We start from the raw sequence: 14,082 nt of genomic DNA on the forward strand, positions 1-14,082 counted from the left end.
TCACGGCAAGTATGCTGTGGCGGCATGTGTGTCGGCATTTAGTCTGTAAAATAGGGATTCGGAAATTTATCGTTCTTGAGGGCACAGGAAAAACAAGTCGTCTAGATCTAAATAAAATCGCCAATTTCGGTATACTCGACTAATTATGAGGATTCTTGCGAAATTGTACTTTGATGTTAATTCACAAATTAGAGGAGCGGGCCGCGCCCGTCGAAAACGGCGTAGATTGTCGGAATTTAGATGATACGAAAATTTCAATTTATATTCGATTTGAACGTTTGACGTCAGGTTTCGGAGTGTAACTCTAAAAGCACGGCGCGGCCTAAAGTCTCGCACAAACATTGCCGACCCAAATTGATATCGCATTCACATTTCCCGAATTCACCCTATTAAATATTATTAATACAGTGTCGTGCGATTTGTGAATATCTTCAAGTTTCGGAGCTCGCGAGCATTCGCATGTCAGTTATGATTTCGTCAAATACGAAAAGAATACTTCAATATGTAAACTGAACAGTCTGTAGTGAACTGCGTTCAGTGTGAATTAGAATTCGTCGCCAATATTCATATGCAAATTATATAGATTTCCTCATAAGCCATATAATTAGCAGGCTGTGTGTTCTTGGGTTCGATCGTCCTAAAGTGGATACCGAGAATACTTTTTTATGTTGAACAGAAAACGGAACATACCCACAGCGCTGTAGCTGCATTTTATAGCCGTCGAAGTATACGGACTAATATGAGGCGTCACTAATTGTACTGTTTCATTTAGACCAGTATATCACCCACTAGTCTAATGTAGAACATTCATTGGCCCGGTCTTTCAATCCAGATTATTAAAGTAAAGATGCTTTTTCAGTACTTTTCATAGACATATACGCATTAATGAGCCAGCGTTTCAGCTCCACAGAGGCAAGCCAGAATAGGGTATGGACCGAAACTCATTCCGCGCGTTGCTTTGATCACGTAAGAGCCGATAAAAGCAAATAGGCCTTCATCAAATCGATCTTTATGTCGCCTGGTTGTAAATAAGCTACGGCGTCACCGCGAGCTCGACTGGGTTTCATTTAACTTTTAATGCGCGCGGCTACATGGCGTCGGCAACGGGGAGATACGAGAAATAAGTGTAAGATTAATTCGCCGATAGAGACGTATCTAGTCTGCGTCGTAGGGTATCCAGTAAGTAATGTGCCCTCGATCAAGATAACTTGAAAACAGTAGGAGGTACAACATCTCGGGCCTGTATCGGCCGCCCGTCGCCAACCTAACAATCATGCAGTCTTGTAAACACCGTTTATCGTGTCTCGCATCTTTCTGGAGGTCACCAAAAATTAAATCTGATCAAATTTGGATCATCCGAGTTGAAAATTGCATGAAAGCCGGACTTCAACGGGATCGCATTTTTCCGATTCGGCCCACGATTACGTCCGGGCGCCAGTTGTATTTGGATACCGGTATGACGTATCCTTATTGGAGTGAAAATGTCATCACTTCTAAGGGAGCTGGGATTGGGGTACGATAGTCTGGATAAATTATGTATCCCAAGACAATAGAGTCCAACGTGCTTTTGTTATGGTTGACGAGATCGAAAACCGCCACAAAGTCAACACTTCTTTCAAATACCCACCTGTTGTAAAACGGTTTTCCACAGTACACTGAGCACATTAATGTGTCACAAGCACTTGAAAGACTTCTTCTTAGTCATTGTTGGTGTGGAAAGTAACTTCCACCTCTTAATGAAGAGGACATGACAATTCCATCAAATTTTAGTGACATTTAGAATATTTGCCGTGCCAAAGACGAGACATCATTCTTCGTAAGTGGTATCAGGAAAAGGACATTTTTTCGAGGTCAAATCATAAAAAAGATATCGGTATTATCATTCAGGTGGCTGCGTGAAGCAAATGCGCTTTTCCACAGTTTACCACTGGAAATAAACGGATCATTTCAGCTTTTGGCGATAAGCTTCTATAATCCGATGTTTTCGTAATAGATCGATGCGGAATTGCCGGAGTGAGGCGAATGTATCGTGATGCCGGGAATAGTTTCGCAATCTGTTTTGGTCTCTTAAAAGTATAATCTCCGTCTTTTTGTCGCCTTATTGACTGACAGAACTGGATGCATCATCAGAAGTCATTACCTCAAATATTTACGGTGTGGTGTTCGCGAGGCCTGTGACGTCTTGCGCTGAGATGGCCGGCGCCACTTGTGATATACACGTCTTAAAGAAGCCGCGGCACGCTGGCACGCCGGCCTCATCCGCGGATGGAATGGTAAATAAGAAGACTTTATGAAGAAATTATCATTGCGGCGATTTCGTGTGATCCGATTTGCTAATGCTAGACTACGGCCACATCTGAAACGTGAACGTTTCGTTGCAGGCCATCGCTCTGGCCAGGATGCCCCAAAATCCGACGTCACTCGATCGACTTTACGGGAGCACGTCGCCAGGAATAACATCGGGCACCAATCCAAACAGATTATCTTGTATAGGATATTAATTCGCGCGTCAAATAGCAAGACATTCTCGCCCTTCATTGTGCGATGCAAAGAATTCGTGTATTTATGTTTCTCTCGCAATATGGCGCCATGATTGATTTTTAACCTATAAAATGTTATCTTATTTTCGCGCAAACACTGACCATTGATTGTTGTGATGGCCACAAAAATTCCTGAACAACAGAAATGTCGTCAGAGAAATAACATCGTACATTTATACGGAACAGTATATACACCAATATGTGTGGTTACACCTCCTCATGTATCGGTAATATCACGTACACGAATATAGTTTAGGCCTGCGCAAATGTGATCAAATGAAGTATTCATCAAAGGTGGCTAAAGCATTCAGCGTTGCTACTAAAGCAGAGGCAGGAGTAACACCGTACATTCCTACTTAATCCCTAGCAGAAGTAGCGATGATTTACAAGACATGTAAAATCTACTTCAAGTGGAAGTTGAAAATGAAAGGTCCTAAATCTAGTCAAGCAAGTAATTTGAAAAGGTAGATTTGGTCGAAGGATCGAATACTTCTTAGGTAAACGGGGATGTTGGCTTTCGATATCATGAGATGTATCTTCGCAAATTTAGACTAACGCAAATTGATTGAGCACGCTGAGAATGGTGCTTTTCGAAACAGATTCAGCTATACCGTGATACGAGGGCTATTTCACGAGGTTCATTAGAGCGGTGGTTCTCAACCGCCGGTCCGTGGCAAGTTTCCTGCCGGTCCGCAAAACATATATGAATTTTGTATCTTAAATCCATAATACAACAAGTAGGACGGTTGTCCATTAATTATAGAGAAATAAAACATCAAATTTTATAGTGATTGAGAGGTTTGGAACGCATTTTTCTGCAAGGCGTCGAAATAGAGAGTTCATGATATACTATGGAAATATACGTCGCTATGGCGCAAGTTTTGTACAAAACAGCTTGAAACCACCCTGCAACTCGTTCGGGCAAGTTATAGGTGACAGCTACAGATATTTTGAACAAACCGTTAAGTTGGGACTGTGTAATTAAGCGACACTTGGCACTATAACACCATAACAGAGGCTATACCCAACAGCAAACTCGCATTTATTTCAAAGGTCACCGAACAATCAAATTAATGGAATTTACCATAATTCGTAATCTTCGCCTTGTAGAAAGTTCAATTCAACCATCTATAAATATCTAATATAAGAAAGGCAACGGTAAATGAAGTTTGCGATATATTACATTTGGTTTGCATATATTTGTCTTCATAATTTTTCAAAGTTCACCGGTCCGCAATATTTGTTTTAAAGTTTTAGCGGTCCGCGAGGTCAGATAGGCTGAGAACCACCGCACTAGACAGTTTCCCAAAACTATTGGCTACTTTTCAAAATCAAAATTGTAAAAATTAAGGTTCAAGTAGAAGTGAAAGTAATCGACAACCATGACTAATTGAGTACGTACGCGAGTAGGCAAAACTTACTTTTAGTACTCCGAAAATCTAGAAGTACTTCGTTAATGACCACCTCTATGGTGTCTATTAGATATAAAAGCATTTGGTCTCATTGAGTCATACAGACTAGTACAGCACGACTCTTCGATGAGAGGCTAGGGGAGATTTGGATGGGGAGGGACCTTATAACGCATCAACGAGAAGCTGGTCGTTTTCTTTCGTATGAGGCCTGATCAAGATACTCCGAGTACAGTGTAATTGCAGTTTTGTGCACTGTTTTGCGCACTTTTCTCTTCTCTCATTGCTTGATTAGAAAAAAATCCATTGAAATAAGATTTTATCTAACAAACCACGAAATAACAAACATTCACATTGTCTTGATTCCCTATACCGGTACATATCAGCATTTCTTCAGATATATAAACCCTTGAAAGGATACAAATGGCGTATCAAAACTAGGTATAACAAGTCATTTTACTACTTAGTAAATCTCAGGGCTACAGCATCCAAACTTTTGGCACAATCGCAACTTTTCAGATTGTTGGTACTTCGTGTAATATGGAATTATTTGATAAATGTACCTACTGTATATCACAGAGGGAAGATGCGAACCTTTGGAAGATTCTGGTACGTGTTAACATGACGTGTTATCATAGGTGCTCTATGAACACGACTTTCTGGCGTCACGTCACGCGGCAGTGTTAATTCCAATCAAATTGCCTACATTCTACATGTTTATTAAGGTTGATGTGATACATCTTACATTTTAGGACCCGCTTATCCGAATTACCTAAAATCAGTTTACAATTGTTTGAAATTTACAAATATGCTAGTTCCGTTTCATCGGACAGAGATAACGCTGTCACTGTACTGTACGGGATACATAGAGGCCTCGGCCAAGCACGTAGCAACACTGAAGAAAGCGAGTTATTATATTTTTATTAGCAACTAAAAGATCGGGTCATGTCAAGCGATACCCTCAAAACTCCGTATAATTTATTACATCACAAGGTTCCTCTTAGGTCTATATTGGACTCCCTTTGCTGTCATCGTGATTCTAGTGAACTCCAAGGACTTTTGAACATTGATGTTTAGATTACTGATAAGTTCACAGGGTATAACGTCCAAGGTTCGTATGCGAACATGTATACCTGCGATTAATCTATGTTCGCATACTGATCACGAACCTAACCCGAATGTTCTTGTAGCTATTACGGTTTTGCTTCTTTCCATTGCATCCATTAAAATATTCATAAATTAATGCCGTGTAGTTACATAAAGTCATTTTGTATTCGTTTTCCGATGTATCTCTTGCGTAATGTTATTTCATGATATACAAAACCACATGAGTATAGTTAGGAATATTTCATCTCAAATAAATAAACACTTTCAAACTCGCTTCCGCTTATAGTTTATCCATTTAACCTTCTCGGTCAATGGATTCTATTCATTCAATAAATAGTAACATTGGTAGTTTGTACTTTATTGCTCTTCCTGGTCTTAAGTCGATCACATGGTCGGAAGAAACTATAGTATAGCCTCTCCGAGAATACAATAAAATGATAGAGCGCATTATCCTGTTTGGTCCATCGCGGTATTTTGTTCAATAATATCATCCAATAATGTCGTTCAATAAATCAATCAATGGATGTATATCTAGCGTAAATGGAATAAACTCAACAGAATACAGTCTGAGCTCAATTGACCCCGGCGCTATACATTTTATTTTTAGAACTCAAATGTTAACAAAATATTTGTCTCCAGGCATTTTTTCAAGTCATTGTAGCGTGTGCGGCTTTAATATTGTCAAATCTCTACAGCGACAAAACTGCCTTATGTCAACTTCTTTTTTTGTTTGTTTTTAATTGGGCTGTTTGAATAAAATAAAGAAACTGAAATTTTTGTGAAAATTTGTGATTTGGTTATGTTATAGCATGAGTGAATGAATGTTCGTTCATCATCCTGTACCATCCAAAACTTTTGGTGGATGAAACTTCAAAGAATTTTTACATAGATTTAGCCGAAGTTACACATACGAAATATATGTTACAGTGCAGGGTAATGTATATATACTTCTCGTTTCGTTATGTCATGTCGATAACTCTTGATTAAAGAGACGCAAGGCGATATCTATACGAAGGACTTGCAACGATTCTCTGGTATGGGCGACAGCAAATATGTAAAAATCCGACTGTGTTATGAGTTGGAAACCCGAGCAGAAAGTCTGATACGTAAATAGCAAAAGAATAATAGCAACCCCTCCCAGATACATGGATTTCGTGCGACCTTGCCAGCATCTCATGTCAATCGAAAGTTAAGTCAAGATGTAAATAAACTTAACGCCGCTATGGCGGGAGTGTATCACCCCACATGTTTAGATATGGCACCAGAGGTTCAACTAAATCTACACTCTTGAATTGATAGTCTATTTATTCGGCTAAGTGTATCTCAAACAATCGTCTTATAAATCACCGGTTTGTCTGCAAGATTTTTCTACTATCACTTGATATCAAACATCAATTAAGTGTATGGATAAATTCCTCTTGAGAACAATGCTATGTGACAATGGGTGGTGAATGTCGCTCCGTACGCATGCTGAAGTTGATTAAATATATTCTAAGCTACTGAGTTTATTTTGCAAAGTCTTCGTGGCCATTTGACTGTTTCCTTTGTGTCTAAGAAAATAGCAACCGATACAATATATAGCCATGTAGCAATGCTGGAGTTTTGAGATTGTATTGTCTCAACTTTACATTAGGTACAACTCCTCGCCATCTCATCCGTGTAAGTGGTGCCTTATAAAAAGCCTAGAAGTGGGCCGTGCTACAAGTCAGCAGGTACGGAATAAAAATTAAGAAAATTGACCTGGTGTAAATCACCATAATATAGTCGAAACACACCATGAAATACCACAAACAATAACAACAACATTAGATACATATGCCATTTTTATTGGTAGGTATGATCAGAGTACTCGATATGCTCCAGTGGTGGAGCCAGGGGTCGAAATGCACCCGTCCCCTCCAATTTCCGACTTGTCATTGTGACGTTATCCGTGCTCATACTGAACTTGGGAAATCTCGTAATTGTTGACAAGATTTTTCCCCTCCCAGATTTCGATTCGCGATACGCCTATGTCTGTATTGTACCAAGTCGTATGCATCATGAAAAATTCATTTTGTTCTTTGTGTTTACAAGAAAGGTATAAAAATGGAGTATTTGAAGCGATGATATGCGATTGAAGTATGGGCTCTGTGAAAGACAGAAATGACCCCTGACAATCTACTACAGGTCGCCGTGATTGATTTGGTATTCTACTTGGGATCAAATTTTAATTCCCTTTGAAGCACATACAATTACTACGCGTTTACTATGTAGTTTTTCTTGTAATGGATACTGTGCAAACAAAGTATCGCCTTCATCGCGACGCTTTACGGCATTTATTCTAGTTCCCCAGAGCCACCCAAAGTGCGACCCGGGCTGGTACAACGCCGCCGTAACGGTAGCTTTTCTCTCGAATGAGACTAAACTCATAACAGCACACTTCGAATGATTCGTATTCATAAAAACTTACTTCCCTAGGACTTTGCAAAATCTTTTGTTGCCCAAGTTTCTTATAACCTGACCTGATTTTGTTACATCCGTTCGATTCTCGAATAATAACGCGGATAAGTGGCGCGCTTCTGTACAATAACACACGCTTTCTTGTTTATCCAAAACGGCGCGCCATGAAACACCGCCCCACAGACAGCTAGTCGTCGGAATTGTATTTCTAGGGAAAACTACACCTAGACGCCAATCCCCTAAAATCTCTCATTACAAATGAATTAGACAAACCTTCCATTAGTGAGACAGCGAAGCACTGACATTCGAGAATGCAACGCAAGGTTGCCGGCTGACGTACCGTGTATTGCAGTTTACCGTCGCGATTTAATGATCAATTCGCAGGGTCTGCGCCGAACAGAGAGATGTTACATTAGTAGCAGCGTTATACTAAAACGATACACACACACTTCTATGGTGAGTTCGATCGAAAAATGAAATTTCAAAACACAATTCAATTCATTTCCGTCCATGATTCAGAGAATCGCATGCCAGTAGTTCGTCCGCGCTTCCGTTAACTATGAATAGTACGTGACGTCACTATGGTACGCTGTTGTCAGCTGCTTCCTTTGTACAATATTCTCAAGTTCATTGATCACAATGCTTAGCCACTAATTCAGGCGACAAGTGGGTGAAGTAATGGGCGAGGAAGTCGTAACTAAGTAATCATTGTAAGCTCCACCAATCTAGAAATTTCCTGACACCCATCATGTGCTGTTTTCTACTTTCTTGTAAATTGGATATTGCGTCTGCTGGCAGTCCAATATTAAGCCTACGGTAAAATGCCATTATATGTTCCGCATGATTCACGGCGTCATACTTTAGTGGAATCGGTGGCGTTTAAGTGACTTTCTGTATTACTCTGTGATTTGGCTTATATGATCCTCACTGCATGAAGTTTATGTATGAATTTACATGTCATTGTATGTGGTAAATGTATAGAAACTGCTTGATTTATTAGACTTTGAGGCTGTAGGATTGTACCCGATTCTTAAAGATTCTGTTGGCATTCTTGCTGGAGATTACAGATGTATCAATATGTGATCGTGTCGTACCAGTTTCCCCTTCTCGGTTCACTTCAGAAATAGCTCTCGGTCATGGGATCATCCCGCGGCTACAGAGTTGACATATCTTTTACAATCGACTTCGCCATCCCCATAGAGGACTTCCACCTGTGAATGAGGAAGGATGAGCCATGTTACTACTCGGGTGTGTTAAAGAAAGGGATTTTGCCAAATTTAGCGTAGGAAGTGGATGTAAGGGTCAAAACTAGCAACGACACTAGCTTCTTGTGAAATCACCGCGAGTTTTATACAGCTTGTTTGATACATTGTTCGTAAACTTCGCGTTATTGCGTAATGCTACTGTGATCTAATATTGCGATTGTGCTACTACCCGTTCATCTGCATCTTTTATGCACCATTCCGTCAGTTTTGTGTCGCCATGTCATCGCTTGCGTTATCTCATCAATTGATCTTCTCTATCTTTCTTAACAATCGCGATATTGTCTCTACACTATACACGAATGTCACTCCCATTCAACAATGCTACGCCTATGACTGCCGCCAATGAATATTTAACCATACACAAATACAGTTTTAATTTTCGCTTTGGCTATTTGTCTAATTATTTGTTTACTGCAGACATATATTCTTTGTTCCTTGAACGAGCTCGGTTTTCCGTCAACACTTCAACAAAGGCGGAACATCTTATGTCATAATATTTATTGTGATAATGTCATTATTACGACAGCAACTCTTGATACATTCAATCAAAACCAGTCAAACAATCAAAACGGGGTGATTTGACCCTTGTCATTCAAGGTCAAGCGTGGAGTCTATGCTATATATGACTATGAACATATTGTCATGAAACATCGTAGCATTCTAATGTACACTTGTGAGTGGATTACTTATGTTACATAATGGGAATAACATCATTACGTCATTGCACTGGGTTATTTTGCATCGTACTCATCGATACACTGTACACCAGTGGTTCTCAACCTTTTGTCTTTGCGGATCCCTTTTGGACCTTCACGGACCTCCGCGGACCCTCAAAAAGTTTTCGTTCAAAATTAGCCCAATTATCGAGCAACCGTCATCTGTCCCATGCATATATTTATTGTAGGCTTGTGAGAAACACCAACAAAATGACTTTTCGGGAAAATAACATCATATTAGCCAATATGTAGACATTGGGTAGACTTTTATTATTTAGAAGCGAATTTTGCAGCTGTATTTATTGTCTTGAATATCCCCGTGTTCGATTTGATATGAACGAGTGCCGAAGATATTGCCACAAAGATACAGATAGGGGCTTACGAATATATTAACGCGTATCGGTTCCAACGACACCTTTGGGTGTGATCGCAATATATATGGCACCAAAACTGAGAAACATGGTATTTAATTAACATATAACGTCCAGCCTATGGTCATTTCTATCTAGCATCTCATCTTAAAGTTATTCTGGAATAGTGGTTATATATATTACAGGTGAAAATGGATGTCGTGGCGAGGTTTCAATCCTGTCATTGCGAGAGATTGGGAAAAAAAACAGGAATTTCTGTAGGCTATTGGCAATTTGTCAAATTAAACTAAATTTGGATGGTAGGATATTTTATATCAGACGACTATTCTAATGATGTGAGTCCTGAAGCTTAAGCAATTATGAAACACGCTTTCCCTAATTAACAAAAAATAAGTTATTGATGTTTCTTTTTTAAATTTAGAGGCTTTGCGGACCCCCGGTTGAGAACCACTGCTGTTGTACAGGTTAGAATGCGTGTGAAAGCAGGGTTTCGTATCAGAAAGTGCTGTTGACCTGACTTGCACCCTACGTTATGGTGGAAACGGTATAATACACAATACACGTATACTGTGTGTAATAAGTGTTAAATAGTCAATTCCTATATACAGTGTTGTGGCACCGAGCGGATTAAAATCCTAATGCGTGACATGGAAATAATCTCATTTAAAAATCAATCATTTGCATACGATTACCGGCATGTTCACCGCCCCCAGACAATCAGGTGTCGCTGCAGAATACCGTCACGCATGGCAGAATTTATGGCGCCGATTTTCAGCCAATAATAGAGATAAATCGTCGAGGTTCTGAAGCATTCAAGTGAGCCATCATCATGTCGGGTCGCAGTCGAATTAATCGAATGTCAGCCCAGTTGTAGAGAAAAGCATATACGCAAGGGGATTTATCAGTATTAGTCTGGAATTAGATTTGGCATCTTTGAGTTGAAAGCCCCACTTGTAAACAATCCCTTCAAAATCAAGTGAAACAATATAGGCGGTAGATACCGCGAAGCAAATTATGCAAACAAACTATAAAGTATGCACATACCAACTGATATTCCACTCTATTCTGACATACCTCGGGATAGTATGTTTTACGTTATTGTTATATTTACTTTATCAAACGCTTATACGGCTTTATCGTCGTAAATCTGTTATTCTGGTAACTAGATCAAACTTTATTACCTAAACTTATTAGGAACTATGAGTATTTGTAATCCGTTCCTGTGTGGCGCCTATGTCTCCACATAATCGCAACGAAATGGTTATTTCGTGAATGGCTTCGAGTCTCGCAGTTTATTGTTCATATCGCTTTTCATTTGCATGTCACCTCGCAGGCTCCACGCGAATTAGGATTCGGGGTATAAAGTCAGATTCCCTTAGCTCTTGAGACATGCTCAACATCGACGCTGTCGCCTGATAGGGTTAGGCATCGTGGGAACATTGGTCCAAGTAATTACATGCCGCCCGAACACAGTTATCGCTCATGTAAGCCAGAATGCTGTGCACTTGACTGTCAGCGTTCGGCACAAATTTTCACCTCAACATATTGCTTTCGCTTTGCCACAATAGATATATGGAGTCGCGTGGGGCCTACGATACTATAGTAGGCCGCAAGTCGCGCCATTGTTTAAATCTGCCTCCCCCGAACATTCATTCCCTTTTGCCAATTATCCTGCCCATTTCTCCACATGTGAATCCGTGAATCAGGGATATATTGAACTATATGTCCCTGTCGTGAATTACCGTACCTATATAATAGATAGCAATGTAAATACAGCAATTCCCAGTTATATGCTATTTCCATGGTTTGTCTTGAAATGCTACCGTGTACTGTGAGAGTGGTTCGTGTATCTGTACGTAGGAACTGAGTTTATCCTCAAGCTTGCAGGAATACTTACTATATATTGGTCACATGGTCTGGTCAGTCATACAGGCACGCCATTCGAACAGTTGATGCCTCAATGACGAACGCTACCTATTTTTCGCACTTGCTAGCTCGTCATATCGGAAAACGAAAGCCGGGCAGAGTTCGATGTTTCAATTTCACATATTTTATTTCGACGAGGGAAAAATACCCAGAATATAAATAAAGTAGAAAGTTTGAACAAGAAAATGCGCAAAAAAAGACTTCAAATCTGTTTTTTCGAATACGAACAAAAGTTATATCGACGATATCAAAGAACATTTAACCACTAATATTGAAAAGGCTCTTAGAATTATAACAGTTGAATGAAAATAAATAGAGAAATGTAATTTTCGGGAATTTGTACGTGACGGTACAGATACACCTGCGTACCCACATTTCGTTACCGATCACCCAACTTGAAGCATGTCAATTCATATGCGTTTTAGTAGCAAGCATCTTATAAAAGAGCACACGGGTTGATCGTGCCGTATCGGCAACAGCATTCATATCGACAGTGCAAACACGGCATTCGCGTGCCAATAAGTGGGTTTGCTACCCACAACAGTGTGCCCCGACAATGTTTGTTATATGAAATCGGCGCTGATAATAATCGGCGCCATATAACTTCCATCTGCACTTAGAGATAATGAGCGGAATTGTTTTCGCGTAATTGAGTCACGTTTCCACAGAAAAGTCGTGGAGAGACTATCCACGCAACGGAGCGCTCGGCAGGAGATCAACGCAAAGCAATTTGAGCGGACGACGCCAAATTTGCGACCGTGACTGCATAAATCCCCGGATTTTCGAGATATTTGCGGTCGTCTGCGCGATTACTCGAGTCATACAATTTACTATACCCTGTAATTTTAGAGCAAGCGTCGTTCAATTATATCTGACTGAAAGGGACAGTGGTGAAGACAAGCGAAGAAGGCTTGCGGTCGCATCGCGACAACGGTCTTATAGCTCGCTACGAGATTCGCAACCAAACCGGCGCTGGCTGGTGTCACAACTCCGCCTAAGTCTGTGACGCGTTTGATTCTTTCACGCAGTCATCTTGCCAAAGTCCAGACATTGGACTGAAAGCCTCTTGATAACGGCGCGTATACCTTTGAGAAGCCCACACCGGTTACCCTCTACCGTCGGGATTCTCCGGTTGTTGTTTGGCTCGCGATCGACGAGACGGACACGGCTTCTTCCGGAGCCGGAGTGCGAGAGTCGATGTCCGGAACAGCGATGCACCTGCATTCTTTGATGCGATTCACCATTCGCTTGATGGTCCTGCTCTGTCGGCGTCGCCTTCCAGGGCATGTCAGGGTAACGGACACGCGCTCTACCTTGAAAGGCTTGCAAAAGGAGCATGATTTGAACGCTTCTTGCTCCGTCTCTTCGCCGCTCAACTCCTTCGGGATGTAGAAGGAATTGCATTGGCCGTAGCAGAAATAATTGATGAAGTTTCCCTTGCAGCCGTTTTTCGTTTGTACGACTTGCTTCAAAGGCCTGATTTTGCACCAGTCGCTTTTTAGATACCGTTTTTCGGTGATGATTCGCGCCTGCTCGCTGGTTTTCAGGATCTTGCGATTTTTCCGGCCGGATTTCTTCCTTTTTCGGGCGGTCGGCTCTTCGATGGTGATGTCATTTTCGCTTTCCTGACGCCTTCTTGACTTTCTACCGCCTCGCCTTCGCGCTTCTGATGCGTCGACGCAAGCGAGTACGACGAGACATATTACGAGTAACGCGAATAGTCCGAATTTGAAATACGGGGTCGACGATCTGGTAGATCTCGCGCCGCGTTTGGATGATAGTATCTCCGGCGTCATGCTTGACAATGCTCTGGTCTTTTTTGGCGGACACTTCAGCGCCATTCGCGAATCGGCGTTCTCCGTCATAATAAAATGAAGCTTGGTAGATACTGTTGAAACTTGGTGAATTGTCTTAAATCAACTCGTACTGTATAATTCGATGTTATACTGTAGTATCTGCTATAAAAGAAAGATAGATTTGATGCGGAGAAATATGAATTCTACAATTGGCTATATATTTTTCATTAAGTTCCCGTTCTTAGATCATAAGCTCGTAAGCCATGACCTGATCGACTGACCCTCAGCTGGGTTGCCCTGCCTTTATATATCGGCTTTGTCCCACGACCATTGAAGAAACTGAAAAAAATGCCCGCAGTTAGATAAGTAATTCTGAAATCAGCAGGATGAGAAAGACCATTTCTCTCGTCTCCTCTGATTTGGCGCCGGCATTCCGGACAACAAATTAAAGATATTTGTTTCTCTACCAGTTTTTGTTTGAAGAAGATAAGTGAAAGAATTGCAGTATCGGGT

General features: G+C 40.8%; 1 protein-coding gene and 1 long non-coding RNA gene across 2 annotated transcripts; one reads left to right on the plus strand and one right to left on the minus strand.

Annotated features, from left to right (window-relative positions):
• Positions 1-756: 756 nt before the first annotated feature.
• On the plus strand, positions 757-2,703 carry LOC145438920 (uncharacterized). The gene is made up of 2 exons (XR_013915051.1): positions 757-2,273; positions 2,382-2,703. It is a non-coding gene; the product is annotated as an uncharacterized LOC145438920 (long non-coding RNA).
• Positions 2,704-11,874: 9,171 nt separating this feature from the next.
• On the minus strand, positions 11,875-13,837 carry LOC145438919 (uncharacterized). The gene has a single exon (XM_080316313.1). It carries the CDS (start codon positions 13,636-13,638, stop codon positions 12,886-12,888), a length of 753 nt encoding a protein of 250 aa, XP_080172439.1. The 5' UTR covers positions 13,639-13,837; the 3' UTR covers positions 11,875-12,885.
• Positions 13,838-14,082: the final 245 nt, after the last annotated feature.

Source organism: Botryllus schlosseri, chromosome 5 (assembly GCF_051294905.1).
Source record: "Botryllus schlosseri isolate E-star chromosome 5, Bs_hap1, whole genome shotgun sequence".
Taxonomy (NCBI): domain Eukaryota; kingdom Metazoa; phylum Chordata; class Ascidiacea; order Stolidobranchia; family Styelidae; genus Botryllus; species Botryllus schlosseri.